We start from the raw sequence: 18,474 nt of genomic DNA, 5'->3' as shown, positions 1-18,474 counted from the left end.
ATTTGTTATGTAATGCTAAATGCTGCATCCAAAATAAAACATGTATTAAAAATAAAATATAATAAAATAAATATATACTATATATAAAATTAAAAGTAAAAATTCACACCTAGTTACTATAATGTACACAGCCTAAGGACTCTGAATATTCACATAAAATAAAAAAATGCAATGGCCAAAGCAGGCTACTCACATACTAAAACTTCAAACTTTCCTCTAGTGTTAAAGTAAAAAAAAAACTTAAAACACTGGTATTTACAATATTCTTTACAAACTCTGAGAAGTGTTACCTTTGGAAAACCCCAACTTTTGTGTAACAGTCCTTGCAATTTTGGATGTGGTTGCATCACTGTACAGATACACTTCATCCACACTGTGCCAGTCCACGTGGTTCCGACTCAACTTTAGACTATGAATAGCTGCAGCAAAAAGGAACAACATTTCATTTATATGGGTAAAGGACAAAAGAAAAATCTTCTTTAAACAGAGAGAGAGAAGAGAGAAGAGTAATTTACACACAGGTTAAAACACAGAGCTCCATTATACCTGAATCCTTATTATTTCTTACCTTGAGAAATTTTTACATTTAGGATTAATCTGACCAGGACATGCAGCAGTTTGGAGAGCACCTGTGAGTACACCTCACATCAATCTCCTCCCACCCTCATTTTGGGATGGCAGATTCCCAAAATACTCCCTTAAAAAACAGGGACAGGGGAATGAATCCTGAAATATTGCAGGTGGGTGTGAGGACCAGGTGGCTGCTCCAGGTACTTTCATCACTTAAAAAAAAAAAAAGTGGAATTTCAGTCCTCTCTCCTGTGAAATCCTGTGGTCTGATTGCTCTGCACTAACAGAAGCTTTCAAAGCCCCATTACTAGAAACCTCCTGCATTTCTTCCGTTCAGAAACATTCAGGAGCTGGAAACGCAGCCCAGTGAGGCTCTGAATGAGCAATTTCTGGCACAGAAGAGAATTTAGTTCTTTCAAAAACCACTAAGAGCTCCAGTGTGCTTTTTTCTTTTTTTTCTGTGTTTTCCAGATTTGGAACTGACTGAGCTCTGGGACAAACCTCATGACACACTGCCTGATTGTCGGGATTAAGCACAACACGAATGTTTTAATGCAAATCAAAATCATCCAAGGCTTGGAGCTTGCAGGGGCAGAGCAGTGCCCGAGATGTATCACAAGGAATTCGGATTTCACCAGAGTTTGGAAATCTGCTGCTTAGGTCTCATCTAATATGGGGTGTGCTGACAACAGCAACAGCCCTGTGCCCCAAAAAAATTGTTATTTAACTGTCATTGGTCTTGCTAAAAAGTCCAAAGTCATGGAAAACACCCAGAGGGGCTGTTTGGGGTTTGTTTTTTCCATAGCAAGTAGAGCTCTAACCTGTCTCCTACTTGAATCACCCAAATGAATTTTCTAACTCTGCCACAGCATAAACCAGCCACATGCAGCTAGATGCTGTGACCTTTCTCCTGTGATAATTTTTGTTTCTTTGCCAAGGCAGACAGACAGACTTGACACAGACTGATGAAAAACTAAATGAAATCTGTAAGAAACAAGGGGATTAGGAGAGGATTAGCCCTGGTAAACATCTGATTCACTAAAAATAACTGTAATTATATCGTTGTTTTACACTGACAGAGCAAGACAGGAAGGGAGACAAGCCTGGCTGTGAAGAGCAGAGATGGCAGCTTAAGGTGGCCAGAGCAAGCAGTAATCTAGTGAGAACTCCATGAACATGGAAGAACAGCAATTTAGGGGGGAGTAATCCTCAAACTCCTCCTAGGATCAAGTCCAGCCTCTCTACAAGAAAAAAAAAAATATATAGGAAGAAGTAGCTTTTCTGTACCCTGTATTAATTACTCTCACTTGGGAAGAACATGGTGTTCTTCCTAAACATGCATATTGAAGGAATAAGGAATATCAAAATCAACTACAAGACATGGAAGAACTGATGAGCTGCAAATGGAGTTCAACAGAGCCAAGTGAAAGCTCCTGCACCTGGGTCAGGGCAACCCCAAGCACAAAAAAAAGGCTGGGCAGGGAATGGATTGAGAGGACCCCTGAAGAAAAGGACTTGAGGGTGTTGGCAGATGAGAAGATCAACAAGACCCAGGAATGTGTTTGTAGCCCAATGTGTCCTGGGCTGCATCACAAGAAGTGTGACCAGCAGAGAGCTGGGGGTGTTCAGCCTGGAGAAGGCTCCAAGGAGACCTTAGAGCCCTTTCCAGTAACTTAAAGGGACTCCAAGAGAGCTGAAGAGGGATTTTGGACAAGGGCCTGGAGGGACAGGACAAGGGGGAATGGCTTCCCACTACCAGAGGGCAGGGTTAGATGGGATATTGGGAAGGAATTCCTGGCTGTGAGGGTGGTGAGGCCCTGGCACAGGTTGCCCAGAGAAGCTGTGGCTGCCCTGGATCCCTGGAAGTGTCCAAGGCCAGGCTGGATGGAGCTTGGAGCAACCTGGTCTAGTGGAAGGTGTCCCTGCCCATGGCAGGGGGTGGAACGAGATGAACTGTATGGTTCCTTCCAACCCAAACCATTCTGTGTGAGTCTATTCAGTGTTTATGTGACAGTGAAGAGATTATTAAGATACTTGAGAGTTCAACCAAAAGGAACTTCTGCTGCTGACAGCCCCAGGGTGTGTTAAAAGTGAGACAGGGAACACGAAAACCTGTCATTGGAGACGATCTGCCATAAGTCTGAAAACAAACATCCTAAAATAAAATAAATATGCAAACTGTGCTATCCCACAGGTGTGGGATAACAAGGGCTGCCATGGCTGGTTTGAAATTGAACCCGAAGGGAAACTGAACCTGAGGAAGGGAAAAGTTTTCCTGAGGATGAGGAAATAACATTCTCTTTCCTATAAACCTCCTGCGTGCTGCAGAGGTGTTCAAACTGACAACCCCGGGAGCTTTTCATGCCAAGAGATGTCACAGCATGTCAGGAAGTCACCAAGGCATGTCTGAGGAAGCCAAGCTGCAGAATTCCGAATAGGCAGTGGGAATGGCACAGGAGAATGCTCTCCCTGTTCATTCCTCTGCCTGCTGGGTCCCTCAGGAGTACACATTCTACATTTGGGGATTGTCTCCACAGCACCTGGCTGGGATGTTGCTGAGCTTCACTGAGATGTCAGACAGAGAAGATGAAAGGTCCCCCATAAAGCCATTGGGACAGGAATCTCCCTCTGGACCAGGTTTCTCACAGCTTTGCTTCCACATGACACTTCTCTGACAGCGACAGCATTCACATGGACATCTCCATAGGTGCATCTTCCCCAGGTGCAGAAAATTCCAGGTACTCTGCACATGCTTCTGGAGAAGAAAAGGCTCCGGGGAGATCTTACAGCAGCCTTCAAGTACCTGAGGGGGGCTTATAGAAAGAGGGGGAGCGACTTTTTACACAGGGAAATAGTGATAGGACAAGGGGGAAGGGTTTTAAACTGAAGGAGGAGAGATTTAGATTAAATGTAATGTAGGAATTCTTGGCTGTGAGGGTGGGGAGGCCCTGGCACAGGTTGCCCAGAGAAGCTGTGGCTGCCCCATTCCTGGAAGTGTTCCAGGCCAGGTTGGATGGGGCTTGGAGCAACCTGGGATAGTGGAAGGTGTCCCTGCCCATGGCAGGGGGCTGGAATTAGATGATCCTTAAGGTCCATTCCAACCCAAACCATCCTATGATTCTAGTTTGGGATTGAAGGCCAAGTCCATAGAAATGAGACCAAATTTTTGATTCCTTTGAAGCCAGAAATTATAAATGAAACATTTTTTAGGAATATCAACCAAGAACGACACCTACAGTGTGAGTCCCTGGAAGGCCTAACACCATTGGAGGTGGAAGACAGCACCAAAGCCATAGAAAAACAAGGAGAGAAGCACAGGGGAAGTGAGAGGGATCAAGAAAGGATTTCTTTCAGCTGAAGAAATCAGTGGTTACTATCACACAAACCTCCAGTTTTCAGCAGGACAGATGAACACAGAGGGAGAAAAAAAATTCCTCAAAAAAGTTTGAACATGAAAAACAAAGCAGTAAAACTTAAAATCCAGAATCCATATTCCTAAAGCCTTGAAGAAGTTGATTTCAATTAGGCCGCAGAAATTCATCTTGAGTCAAAATAACTGGAGAACAACTGAGGAGAAGAAATCCTGTACTATTTTTGCTGCTCACAAAACCCGTGGAGAAGCTGGGAGAGTGCACCCTGCACGTGCAAACATCCTCCCAGCTCCAGAGTTTGAGGGGCTGGACACCTCCAGCATCATGTGTGGACAGACAGACACTTGAACGTGGCATCTCTGTTCCAACTGTTCAAAATTAAATATCTTTTAAGCTAAGTACCTGGTTTTTTGGACTTGAGGCTTTCATCCACCTGCCAAGACCGAAGCACGGGGTGATTCTCTTCTCCCAGACTTTGACTATGCTCAAGTCAAAATCAATCCAAAGGAAAGCATCTTTGAAGGGCTCAGAGCTGATACTGCCTCCAGTGACAAAGGTCCTGTCATTCCTCTGAAGATCAGAGGAAGATACAGACTGCCTGAAAACCTTTCCTGCCTTCTTTTTTTTCCAAGGAGTTTTAAATTAATCTGTCTTGCAAGCAGCAGGTGCTACACAAAAGCCTGACACATTGTAAAAGTAGCTGAGAGCATAATTTGGCTGCTGTTCCTTTTTAACACTGAAGGTCTGGAAGATAAACTTGAGGTAGATTTAAAAACCTCTTCTTATTTATTAAAAAGAAAGTCACTAAAAAGGCTATTGCTCTGAATTAAAAAGGGCTGTTTCACACTGCTGTCATTTTTATATTCATTCACCACCTCTCAATTCCTCAATGTCACTATTGGTTACACAGGCACCTACTTTCAACTTCTAATTCAAGCACACTCATTACCACAACTGAACATGATTTGAAGAAAAAACCACACAAAATAATTAAAAAAAAAAATTACAACCATAAAAGTCCTTTCTTACTTATCCAGACAGCAGCTATGCTTATTCACCTTTAACAGACTTGAGTTCCATGTGTGAGAAGAAGCAGGAAAAAGTTTACTAGGAAACATTTTGATTTCAAGTATTTTCATTTGAACCCAATGATAGAAAAAAAAATTAATTAAAGGAAGTCAAAAGGCAAACCTTTATGCATGTAGAAATAAATTCTCAGGCTTTACAACATCCCCAGGAGCTACAAGAATATATGGTACAAGAAGAATAACTCTGAACTTACCACATGCATTTACATTTTAAACTGAGGGTTTCAGAAGTCTTTCCAGGAGATTTTCCACAGTCACTGCAGTCAGTGAAAGTTTAATCACTACTGGTTTTAACTGGTGGCAGAGAAAGCCCAGTGACAAGAACTTCTGAGCCTTCTGCAATCATTAAATGGTTCCTGTAAGATTTATTCCCACTTTCTGAATTAAATTTGCACAACATCAGCTGCTGCTAAGGTCAGGGATGTTTTCTGCAACACAGCAGCCTTTACCATGGATTTTATACAGCTTCCCTTTTTATATCCTATGCCTGTATCTCATTTCATTCCAGTACTCACACAAAAGCTGCAGTAAAAATAATTTACAACGTAAAATTATAGATTATTAGCCAAAAGAAAGTAGCAAGCAAAATGTTGTCTGGTATAAACCCTCTGTTCCTTCTCTGACATAAATTATCCCATACCAGGCCTGCTGCAACTCTAAAAAAGTTGCTTTTATTTTACTGAAAAAGCCAAACCACATATAAAGAGTGTGAGAAACAAATGTTTAAGAGTTTTCATCAGTCAACAAACAATTATAATCACCATTTCTGCATGACACTGTGAGCATCTACTTCTCTCTAAGATCCACAGCACTACTACTTTTCTTCTAAGATTTAAGATGCTCTTTCCTTCCATCTGGAAGGAAATGGCACAAATGCAGCTCAAAAAAACTGAAGCATGTTAATCTAACACATTTAACTGATATAAGCAGACTAGAATTTAAAGCTTCCTAAGCCAGGAGTACTACAAAAAAAAAAAAAAAAAAGAAATCTACAATTACTGTACCTTGGGAATGCTTTCGCTTAAGACATGCAGCATCTGATTTCTCCTTATATCCTCTCCATTTGAACAAAGAAGGGAGGGAGAAGGGAGGGAGGTAGTAGAGAACTAAAAGTAAAAACACTGAGCTTCAAAGTAAAATTTTTAAACGGGGTGTCATTTTTTTCATTAGTATCACCATTTTTAGAAAAAAATTAAAAAAAGTGGCACATTTTCTGAAAAAAAAAAAGTATATACTTAAAAAGCAGATTTTGTAGCACAAGTGTCAGGTCCCAAATTTAATTGCTGAAGAATTTAGCCAAATTCAGTTTTTTCAGTGTTCATAACCAGTCATGACATCACAACAAAGCTAAAGGCATCAATAAGAGGCAGCTGGGACAAAACCATCATCCCCCTACTTGGTACTGGATAGAACACAGCAAACCCTTATAAATGTACACTAAACAACTCAGTTTTAAGCACAGTTCTATTTTTTTCCCCAAAAAAGTGTAAGAGGATCACTGAAAGTTAGATTAGACAAAATATCCTATTTTTATCCTGTTCTGCAAGGCCCCAGGAGCACGCAATACTCTGATCCAGTAACTCAAAACCAGTACAAGGGAGTGATATTCCATGCTTTTATCAGTTATCCTGGTCCAGGACTCAGCAAACAGCTCTGTCAGCAGATGTCAATAAAGTGTTTTTACTGTTGCCCATCAGTTCTCTAGAGGAGAAGAAAATTAGGCTCAGAGCTACTTGAGATTCCATGGAATAATTTAGTCCGTGCAATATTTTACTGGCTGTGGGAATGCAACACTCAAGAAGAATATACTAAAGGAAATTAATGAAAAAGTAGAAATAAAATTGTTTTTCATGGTGAGGGTGGTAAAACACTGGACAGACCGCCCAGAGAGGTTGTGGAGTCTCTGTTGTTGGAGATACTGAAAATCCCAAGGGAAACATCCTGAGCAACCTGTTCTCAGCAGGGAGGCTGGACTAGACTATCTTCAGAGATCCCTCCTGGTCTGCACAACTCTGTGCTTCTATGAATTCGACTTTCCCATCTAAAGGTTAACTTAGCTGTGACAAAAACCTATACAAACCTTTTAGGAAGAGAGAAAATGCTATTTGAAATTTAAGACAAAAAAAAAAATCAGCTGTTCCAAATGCAAGTTTTATGGGTTTTGTGGCATTAACCACATACTGAAATTCCATAAGAAAAAAAAATCAATAGGCTTATGCTGTCTCAAAAGTAATGCATTAAAACATTAATTCTGATTCTCATAGGATTTTTTTCCCATATTTCTTATCAGCTATCATGGAATCATAAACTTGATCACAGAATGATTTCTGCCATAGGGACTGCTGGGGGTTTCAATCCTCTATGCAGAGCAGGATCAGCTTTAAAGTTGGATCCAATTTCAGGTTTGAATCATGTTGCACGGGTGATTTCCAGCTGAATTTTGAGCATCTCTCTGTGCAAAAACAATGAACTACATCTATTCCTATCTTACTGCCACATAAATTAAGCTTTCAGCTTCATTTCATCCTCATTAAGGAATATCTCTGAAAAAGATGATTGATAGGTACTCAACTTGGTCTTGTTTTAGCTGACAAAGCTTTGATATGACTGAAATCTCTAGAAAAGCTGCTCCTTTGGTGGACTCCTTCAGACAGGTCCTGAACTCACTGTCTGCCTAAATATGCAGAAAAGACACTTTCTAAATCTTATTTTAAATATGTAAATTTTAGACTTATTCACTGCTAAATAGGTATTATGCTACATTTTTTTCCCCTTCAAAATTATTTCAGATTAAACACTGCTTCACAGAATAAGTATTGCAACTAGGTTTTTATCAGAAGTATTAATAGAATTATTTTCCAGTGGTGACATACTGAAGTGTAATCACTTGGTATAGGCAGTAAAAGAAAGGTCAGGCTTTCTGCACAGGGATATAACCCATCCACAGTGGGATCAAATAAACACCTCGGATATTTCCACATTTTAAAGGCCAGTGTGTGTGTCAAATATTTAAAATTCTGAGCCTAAGCATTCAGTTTAAAATGTTGCCTTACATCTTGTGTTGGTATTAATTTATACATGTAAAGTCTGAAGAATGAATTGTTCTTAAGAAGGACAAACATAAGCCAATATACAAAAAAGCCTAGTGTTGTCTGGATGAACAACAAAAAATAAGTACTTGACAAATTAATCTGTGGGGGTCCAAAGTCCCCCAGTATTGTCTACAATATCTCTGTTAAGAGAGCAGCAGAACAACCAATCAGACCTGGAAGCTCATATATACATTACAGCACTGCAGAATCTCATTTAGGGGTTTAAGGTGTCATTAGAATTGACTGTTTTCAGCATAGATTTGAGTGCTGAACCCAACCTCTGCTCCCTGATCCAACCATAAAATGACAATGTGATGATTCTCGTTTTGCTCATAAAAATTATGTAAAATTACTTTATGTAATGACAAGCCAGAAGGTGCCTTCCTGAACCTGCAGACCTGCAGTTGTGCAAATGTGTGATTTGCGTGAACTCAAAGGCAGGTGCAGAGGTTCAGCTTCACTGTAAAGCAGCCAAAATGCAGCCCAACCCCTAATTCCTTATCTTAAAGTGTGGTTTCCTCCTGTAGCTGCATGGGATATTTCAGGGGACCTTAAAGATCTCATTCCAACCCCCTGCACCTTCCGCTATCCCAGGTTGCTCCAAGCCCCGTCCAACCTGGCCTTGGACACTTCCAGGGATGGGGCAGCCACAGCTTCTCTGGGCATCCTGTGCCAGGGCCTCATCACCCTCACAACCAAGAATTCCTTCCCAATATCCCATCTAACCCTGCCCTGGCTGTGGGAAGCCATTCCCCTTGTCCTGTCCCTCCAGGCCCTTGTCCAAAGTCCCTCTCCAGCTCTCCTGGAGCCCCTTTAGGCCCTGGAAGGCGCTTTCAGGTCTCCCTGGAGCCTTCTCTTCTCCAGGTGAACACCCCCAGCTCTCCCAGCCTGGCTCCAGAGCAGAGGGACTCCAGCCCTCAGAGCATCTTTGTGGCCTCCTCTGGACTTGCTCCAGCAGCTCCACATCCCTCTGATGTTGGGGGCCCCAGAGCTGGACACAGAACTCCAGTGGGGGTCTCACAACAGCACAAGAGGAAGAAAATCCCCCCTGCCTTGAGCTTTCTTTGATAATAAGGTGCCCTGTTTCTGTGTTGTGCCATAACAATACAGGTGATGCACTGAAGGGGATCAGACACCAAGAGGAGTCAGAAAAATCAGGCACCATAAACTCAGTTCATTTTGCAAGGCATGGAATGAAATACTTCGTAAGGATGAAAATCAAAATTCCACTACAGTTTGCTCAGCAAACAGTGGGATGTCCCCCTGGAGCAGTGATCTCCAGGGTGCCCCATGGAAAACAGAGCTTGAGAAATCACTCACTGTCATACAGGACACAGTCACATACTTTCTGTCACCTTCAGCATTTAAAGCTTGTCGTGCTCCCAAAAAAACCACAGGAATGCAGCATGGTCATTATGTTATTTATAGGTCACAGGCTGGAGACTCTTTTTCAGAGGAAGGTTTGCTTGGATTAAGAGTTTAATAATGGGGCATTTATTCATCTTATCATCAAACATCATCCTAACAAAAGCCCTGGATGAAGCTTAGTTATTTCCTTGTTAACATGCTGCAATCCAGGAGCAGAATTAATAAATAAAATCACTGGATTTGACTTAGTTTGGGTTTATTTTGAAATTCTAAGTACTAACAGACTGTTACAGCAGCTTGTATTAACTTTGCTGAGCAATTAGAGGACATGGTTAGTTTTTCATCCCCTTCAGTGCTTTATCATATCATTGAGAACAGTGACTTTGCTTCCCAATGATATTTACAGATTTATTCTGATTTTAACTAACCATAGATAACAGCTCCCTGTAAACCTTGATGGGACCAAAATCTGTTCCATACAGGACACAAATACAACAAAATGGAGCACTTAAGGAATTTATAAACTGAATTCAGCACTTCTCCAACTCCTTATGTTTACTCCACCAGCAATAATAATGCAAGTTACAAAGTTTCTCCCAGTGCTTTTGCAAATGGGAATCGTGGATGCCAGTGGATCCAAGATGTATTGAGAGGCATATCATAATGACAAAACCACTTTTAACACACTGTCAGCTGTAATTTTCCTGCAACTCTCCTATTACTACCAAAACAAACAAACAAAAAAATCTATTGAAAGTTGTTAGTGACTTGACACATATTCCATTTGAAGTGATGGCATACACAGCCTGGGTTTACTTTTTTTGGTTTTGCTTTTTTCTCTTTTAACTTTTTAGAAAAGGTGCTGGTGTCTGAATTTGGAGGGTTTTTTTCTGAACTTTTGTGTTTTCACAAGTATCAGAGATTATTCTTTCTCATCACTCTCCCCAAACTCTCTAACATCAAATCTGAAAATTTCTGTTCTCTTTCTTAAAAAAAAATATTAAAAATCCCTGATTTCTCTTCCTTACTCAATAAGGAGAATCCAAGTACCACTGAAGCCATCCATCCTTCCATCAGAAATTAAGCTACCAAAGGCTGGGAGCACTCAGGAAAACACAGATTTGCTTTCCATGTAAGAGCACAATACCCTGCCACTAACAATGCTGAGCTTTGTACCAGGACACTGGAACACTAAATCAGCACAGACACACAGAAACACAGGTAAAAGTGCCTCCCAGAAGGGGGGTTGTACTGGCACAGTGCTGTGGCTCAGGGGTCACACCACTTTATGCACCTTTTTGACAGAGCTGTTGGAGCAGAACACCATACTGCAGGCTACATCAGAGGAAAGGATCTTTTAAAGTAGTACAAATGGGAAAAAAAATATTCATAAAGTCCTCACTAGCTGTGAGGGGAGTCACAAACTTAACTACTCTCTGAAATGCTGGAAAAACAAATAACACTCTGGTTTTCCTTACAGTGATTACAGAATTCCCCTGAATATTGCCTTGCCTCCAATTTATTCACAAGCTTTTACTTGTGTGGGCATGTGGCCCAAACATAGCCATTCCTACACTGTGTAACTGCTTTGTACAAAGCTGCAGTTAAAAAATAAAGCTGCTTTATAAAGAGTAACACAACCAAATCCCTACTAAAATATATTGTGAGGCCTCTGCACTTGCAGTTCATGATTTGTAGATTGTTCACCAAGTGACAACCAACCAACAGAAGTGTGAGAGCCAAAACCACTGAATTTTCACTGTACAATACTTACTTTGAGCAACTCAATCGACTGTCTACATTAAACAACAGATCAGTAATTTCAGAAATCTACTCTTAAAAATGTTTCATGCACTGGACTGAGATTCCCAGCAACGCTAATTGAATGTCCTCAGCCTGGTCATTAAAATATAAGGACTTCCACAACAGAATGAATGCCCAAGATTTACTAAAGCTGAAAACTAATAAATTCACAGAATGAGTAAGAATGGAAAATTAAATGTGTTCTGTAAAACTGACACTATTCCCTTTAGGGCAATAATAGGGATGCTGGCCAGAGATCTATTAACCAGTTTGCATTTGGACACTGATTCTTCTTGTCCCATCAAGAGATTTCAGTTTGAAGTGAGACTTCAAACACAGTTAAAAGATATAAACAAAAATGGGAACAAGATGTTTATCCATAAATACAATTTTCACAGTGTTCATCAAATGTGCTGCAGCAGGAAATCCTACATCAAGATGTACTGAATAATGGGAGAGCAAACTGATGGTTCCCACTATGTAGAATGGAAAACCAATACAGATCATATTCTTGCTTAAGAAAACCAGACCCCAAGTGTCCAAAAAACATATTATAGTGATCTAAACAATCTTACCCTCCTTCCCATCAACAGGTTTTGATACTTCCATGTCAAAGCTCTCCTGCAGCTGCTGGCCTTTGAAGCGGTTGAGATGCTCCTGTTCTATTAAGTTACTTTCCTCCTCTTCCAGAGGTTGCCATGTCCCATCAATAAACCACTGTCCACGCATTACAGGGATCTTTTCCGTTTCTGAAATAAAAAAAGAAGATTTTTTTTAATGCAACAAATCACAAACTGACTGCAGGAAAGAGGGGAGAGGAATTCTGTTGGGTGTCTTGATGGAAAAGTTACACTCCTGCTGCTGGGATCAGTAACAAATGACTTGAGAAACACCACCACCTTTCCCCATGGGGCTGAAATGAGGAGTTTAATCTGCAAACCTGAGGGTAACGAGTCCAAATTTTCCAAGTGTGTGTGAGGATGTGAGAGACGGACAGAAAAACAGAATCCCAGAATGGGTGTGAAGGAGCTTAAAGACCACCTTGGTCCACCCCCTGCCACAGGCAGGGACACCTTCCACCAGCCCAGGTTGCTCCAAGCCCTGTCCAACCTGGCCTTGAACACTTCCAGGGATGGGGAGTCCACAACCTCTCCGGGTAACTTAGATGAGGGTTCTGCAAAATTTATTAAAGGTTTAATTTAAACAACAGCCCAGCTTTAGTGGGACATACTCCTCTCCACTCAGCTGCCTTGAATTTTTGAATAATTAAGCTATTTGTGAGGCTTATGCTCCTCTACATAATTTGACTGATAACAACCATCAGTTTCCAAGTTATCAAGAGGATGCAGAAAGAGGAGGAGATACAAACCCACTCATGCTTACTCTGACTGCACAGAGCCTTATTTCCTTTGGGAATTGCACTTCCAAGAACCCAAATTACACAACGATTAGCATAAATGGTGATATTTAAAGATGAAAGGATTTTTTTTTTTATTAAAATCAGTCTTTTGCTGAGGGCTGGTTTTGGTCACTGTCAATCTCGTTTCAGTTTCAGTTCTCCAAATGAGGAAACAGCATTTACTGCCCACGTGGCAAAAGAGAAATCTCTAAGAAAAATATATCTTGGCTCTTATTTTACATCAAACTGTGCTTTGTTGCCCACACTAACCACAGGGAATGTAGGGAGCAAGAATTACCTTCCTATACCCATCCCTGCAAGCAAGATGGGACAATAATACCCATTGTAACTCAGCTTAGAATTTCTCCTCCTACACCTGGAAAAATCAAGGAGAAATAATGTGTGTGCCCGTGATCCACAAGCCTGTAAAACCCCAAACTCCAGGTTTATGGGATTAGCACAGATAGAGGCATGCTGAGAGCCCAGAACAGTTGGACCAGTGACCCCAGTGCACACTCAGAGGTGTGTGTATATATCTATATATGTATATATAGACTGACTCAGCCAAATGCAAACATCCTGTGTGTGTGCACACAAACCCCAAAAGTTTAGCTCTACACAGCAGATAAGAACTGAACCACAAAAGAGGCTTAAAAAGGAGATGGGGGGGGGGGGGAAATAGGCTTCACTACTCAAAGATCTCTTCCTACCTGGAAACAGGGAAAAAAACCTGACAACTTGGAAATTGAGGGAAAGAAACAGTAAATGAAAATCAGGTGAAAAAACCCCATGAAATAATAGATTTCAGAGTTACTGAGCACAGAAGGGATCTCTCTGACCCATCACCAGAGCAGAGCAAACACAGCTGGGTGAGGTGACCCAGCCACGGGCAGTGGTTTTTAGGCTGGTCACAGAGCTCTGTGAGCACAGCCACTAATCCAGGTCACAAAACCATCTGTTTCTCAGAGTCCCAGACTGGGAATGGGCACATCCCACTGACATCCTGATGTCTGTGCACTGCCCTCTGCTACAGATATGTCATTATTGTTCCTTGTGCCTGCAAACACCAGTACACACCAAAAGTAATTTTCATACTAACTGCAAAACTAATTAGAAACCCCCCCAGCTTACTTGGAACCTCTAAACCACTCCGAATTTTTCATCCCTCAGACCACGGAATGCACAAGCTATGAAAGCAAGAGGAAAATCACCTTGCAGTAATCTTCCCACAGGGTAAACAACACCCGAAAGGTTCCAAAGCCAATTTTGAAACCTGTCCCATGAGGGATTTACAGGAAAACACTGTTTCCACAGTACTAAAAGTGGCAAAAAGCTCTCAGCAGCCCACCTCTGTCACAGAAGAAGGGCACAGGAGTGGGTGACGACATCCCTACGCTGGTCCTGCTGCAATGAAAAGCGAACAGCAGGAAAGCTCACGGCAGAGAGGGAAGCAGATGATCTGGAGCAAAGAGCCCAATTACCACTGAATTCCCCTCACCTGGTGCTGGTACAGGTGCTCTCCCAGTTACCCCAGCATTCTCCTGACTGGGAATCCTGCAGAACAGCCCCTCGGGGCACACACGGCATAACACAGGGGAAATTCCCAAAACTCCAGGCTCCAAGCACTGCCAGGCTCTCATCCCAGCTTCCCACAGATCCCAGTTCCCCTCTCAGGCATTACATGTTCTGGTTCAACCCTCCCAAAGCCCCATTCAAGCTCTTGGCTCCCCCTGCACCCTCAGCTCTGCCTAAATGGAACACAGACAGCTCAGGCTTGTGGCCTGACCAAAACACAGACAGAAGTAGTGCAAGACCCAGTTCTGCCACTCAGGTCCTCTCTGCCCTCCCAAAATAGCTATTCCAGATAGGAGCCAATTGTTACGTGCTGAATTCCTAATGTTTGGCATATTGATGATCCAGTAGATGAATAAAGAGGTTGGAGTGTTCCAATGGTACAGTTATTTAGTGGAAATTAATCCCAAACAAAAGCTCTCAGTGGCTTTAAACTGCACAAGTTCAAAGTCACCACAAATGGCACAGGAAATCCAACATTCTGTGAAAATTTGAACTAACTTTGGAGTCTACATCCCATCAATGAGGTGTGAAAGATGAATATTTACTTTTCATGAGATGAAAGTCACTTGCAGCAGTGTTAGTTGTCACCACATACAGCAGCCTCCTTCCTCAGCCTTTGCTGTAATTCCCAGATATTTTACACCTGCCAGACATCCACATTTTTCAGTACATCCAATACACACAGATCCAGTTAGGCTGCCCTTTACAAACAAAGCTCTGTCTGTAGGAAGGAATGAAATGCACATAAAATGTGAGCCTAGATAAAGGATCCCATTGTGGCTGAAGCAATGACACAACTACGTCAGATGTTAATCCTCACTGGGAAAATCTGTAAGCAATTCCTTAATTCTTGACTAAGCAGCCTGTTGAGGCTCCATTCATGGAATTCACAAAAAGATATATATTTTTGAATCATAATCATATGAATACTATTTTGTATTCATTTTGTTCGGAGTACAAGACACCTATTTTTCAGTTTTGAATGGCTTTAAGTTTTTCACATGGGAATTTCCACCTCCAGATTTTGGAAATTCTAACCACAAAGTATTAAAATAAACATTTTCAAGCTCTTTTCACCTGAGAGAAACTTTCCCAGAGTCGTTCTTTACAAGAGGAGTCTATAGTACTCAAAAGCAGCTCTCAAACATAACATGGGCAGAGCCTTTCCCAGGAAAGCTCAGCCAGGACAAACTGTTTGAAATAAGAAAAATTTTAACATAAAATCTTTGCAGAACAGTTCAGCTTGGGAATAAATTAATATATCTGGCTCAGGGTCTGGAAACATATGGAAACATAAATCACTTTCAGTTCCAAAGACAGATTATTATGGAGCTTCGGTTTAAAAACCTGAGTGAGGCAGTTCTGTTTTCCAGCTCTGTGGGATTTTAGGAGGACCAGGGAGGAATTTTTTAACTCATCTCCTCCTTAAGCTGTTGGACACTTTTAGTGCAGCCAAAGGCACCCTGAGCTACAAGGTGCTTTTATTTCACATCACGAGCTGGATGGTAGGTTTAAACACTGAGCTACTGGGAAACCTCAAGAAAAAAACACCTGGAAGTAAAAGGAAACAACTAAAGGACAATTCCTGCCATCAGCAGCATGATTTGGTTTTCAGAAAACTGAACATGGTCTTTTCAGAACTGAGATACTCAAGTCTGTGACCAGAGCCCACAAAGAGCCATTTCCCACGGAGACAGGCTGGGAGAGCTGGGAGTGTTCACCTGGAGAAGAAAAAGCTCCAGGGAGACCTGAGAGCCCCTTCCAGGGCCTAAAGGGGCTCCAAGAGAGGTGGAGAGGGACTGGGGACAAGGGAGAATGGCTTCCCACTGCCAGAGGGCAGGGTTAGATGGGATATTGGGAAAGAATTCTCGGCTGTGAGGGTGAGGAGGCCCTGGCACAGGATGCCCAGAGAAGCTGTGGCTGCCCCTGGATCCCTGGAAGTGTCCAAGGCCAGGTTGGACAGGACTTGGAGCAACCTGGGCTAGAGGAAGGTGTCCCTGCCCATGGCAGGGGGTGGGACTGGATGATCTTGACTTTCCTTTCCAACCCAAACCATTCTGGGATTCTATGACAACCTACTAAAGGTCACCAGCTCCAAAAGGAGGTGGCATTTCAGTCATGAAGACAGGGAGGTATATTAATGGTAATTACATGGAATACTCTGGATTGGGTGGGGAAACAAGGAGACTGCAACACGAGGAGATTTTTCAGTAAAATCTGTTCACTGTGGGAAAGAAGAGAGGTCTTCCTAACCACAGTTCCTCTGTTTAATCCTGCACAGGTGCTGCTACTGAAAGATTCTCCTGTGTTTCCATCCCGAGAACTTGATGGAAGCTATTACAGTAAGCAGCATTAAAAAGTGATGAACCAAAACTGCCATTTTAGCACCCAATTTCACTCACTTATCCACCTGCAATAAATTCATTCACATCTTGGATATTCAGATGATTTCAGAGAAGCTGGAACTACATTCTTTCAGATATTTTTGTTTTAAACACACTGGCATTAAATCATGTTGCAATTTAGCTAGGTTTTTTTGTCAATGCATAATTCCAAATCTATTATATGAAGTGTTATTTACCCTTATCCCTGCAATCTCGATCCCTAGGAAAGGATTTGCCTTGATTTCTTTACTGCCTTAAGTCCTACACCACATAATCTGCAGTTGGCAGTGCTTCAGCCTGAGAGATACCAACATATTTGACTGGTTATACACTTGCATGGTTTATTTATATGAGAATTTCTAAATAAATTTGAACAGTGGGGATTAAAAGCAGATGAAAAGCCCTTTATTTAAATTAGTCACACATATTTTACCACTTTTACAGGAAATTAGTTTAAGAGATCTACTCTGCAACAAAAGATTTATTTATTTTTACACAAACAGGCCTTTTTTCTCCCTGAAAATCCAAAGAATAAAAGGATACAAGTTCTGTAATTAATGGTGCCATAAGAACACAAGTGACTTGTGCAATGATAATCACCGAAACCCTCTGAATAACAAAAATTCTGTTAAAATAAAAATTGTATGCAACATATGAATCATTGCACATGTGCAGTGTCTCTGTATAAACCAGCTATCCCTTTTTGTGAAGATCTTTAAACTGTGATCATATCTAATATAAATTTACTAAAAAGCTGGCTAATCCATCAAAATAAAGTAATTCTGAGCAGAATTTGCTTTCCTTTTCCTTCTTGCACTACTACATCAATTCTATCATGCATTTCCTGCCAGCCCATTGCTTGAAATGGTGTATTCCTAAATTTAAATACTCTACAGCTCAAACAACCCTCTTTCACCCGACTTGATTGAGGAAACTGTTACAAAACTAAGAGATAATGACTAAAGTCCTGCTCAGATGGCCAAGTGAAGGCACTCCTGGCGCTCTGTCTCAATACACCTATAACAATTTGCCCACAAATGAGATCTAAAAGGTTAATAGAATATTCAAAGGCTCAGAAATTTAAATTAAAGCTTGTGTTTTGCTCAAGTTGCCAATTCCCAGCTCTCCAAGCCCAAAGCCAAGAGGCTGGACAAGAGACACACGCTCGCAGAACTCTGTCAGCTCCAGATGCTTTTCAGTGCAGTAATTTCAGATTCCTGCTTTTTGGTGTAGTAACTGCTTTTCCTTAAGCCTGATTTCCTTCTTTCTACAGTGGCAAAAAATTTTCAGTATGTGAGGACATAATCTGCACAAGATGAAGGCAACTGTGAGGCTACAAATGTGACATCCTGAACTGAAAGTCAGTTAAATAAGGAAGTGCCCACACATTTACCAAGGGATAAAAATTCTTGGCAAAAAACAGTCTGCTTGGTTTTTTCCTGCTTTTTTTTTTTCCCCTCCAAAGGTTTGCTACAAGTGCTGAACATCAGATCACTTGGAGCACAGCAATTCTTGCAACTGTAATACACACATCTGAATGTTGACATGAGGCACTGAATTAGTATGAGAGAATCATGGAAGGGTTGGGTTGGAAGAGACATTAAGGATCATCTTGTTCCAAACACTACAACATGGGCAGGGACACCTTCCACTAGACCAGATTGCTCCAAGCCCCGTCCAACCTGGCCCTGAACACTTCAACTCTTACCTAGTTCCTTTGTGGCTGGGTTTGTAGAGTCTTGAAAGGAAAAAGAGAGAGAGAGAAGGGAAAAAGAGAGAGAGAGAAGGGAAAAAGAGGGAGAGAGAAGGGAAAAAGAGGGAGAG

General features: G+C 41.5%; 1 protein-coding gene across 1 annotated transcript in view; it reads right to left on the bottom strand.

Annotated features, from left to right (window-relative positions):
- DDHD1 (DDHD domain containing 1) overlaps nt 1-18,474 on the bottom strand; it is a 66,163-nt gene that overhangs the window by 37,958 nt on the left and 9,731 nt on the right. Inside the window, exons 2-3 of the mRNA XM_027662510.1 lie at nt 11,868-12,041; nt 291-419 (exon numbers count right to left, since the gene is read on the bottom strand). Of these exons, the coding sequence (XP_027518311.1) occupies nt 291-419; nt 11,868-12,041 (303 nt within the window). The remainder of the gene's footprint in view (nt 1-290; nt 420-11,867; nt 12,042-18,474) is intronic.

The sequence above is a fragment of the Corapipo altera genome, unplaced genomic scaffold, assembly GCF_003945725.1.
Source record: "Corapipo altera isolate COAL_440 unplaced genomic scaffold, ASM394572v1 169, whole genome shotgun sequence".
Classification (NCBI taxonomy): Eukaryota; Metazoa; Chordata; class Aves; order Passeriformes; family Pipridae; genus Corapipo; species Corapipo altera.
Note: the sequence above shows the minus strand (reverse complement) of the source record. Positions and strands in the feature narration are given on the sequence as shown.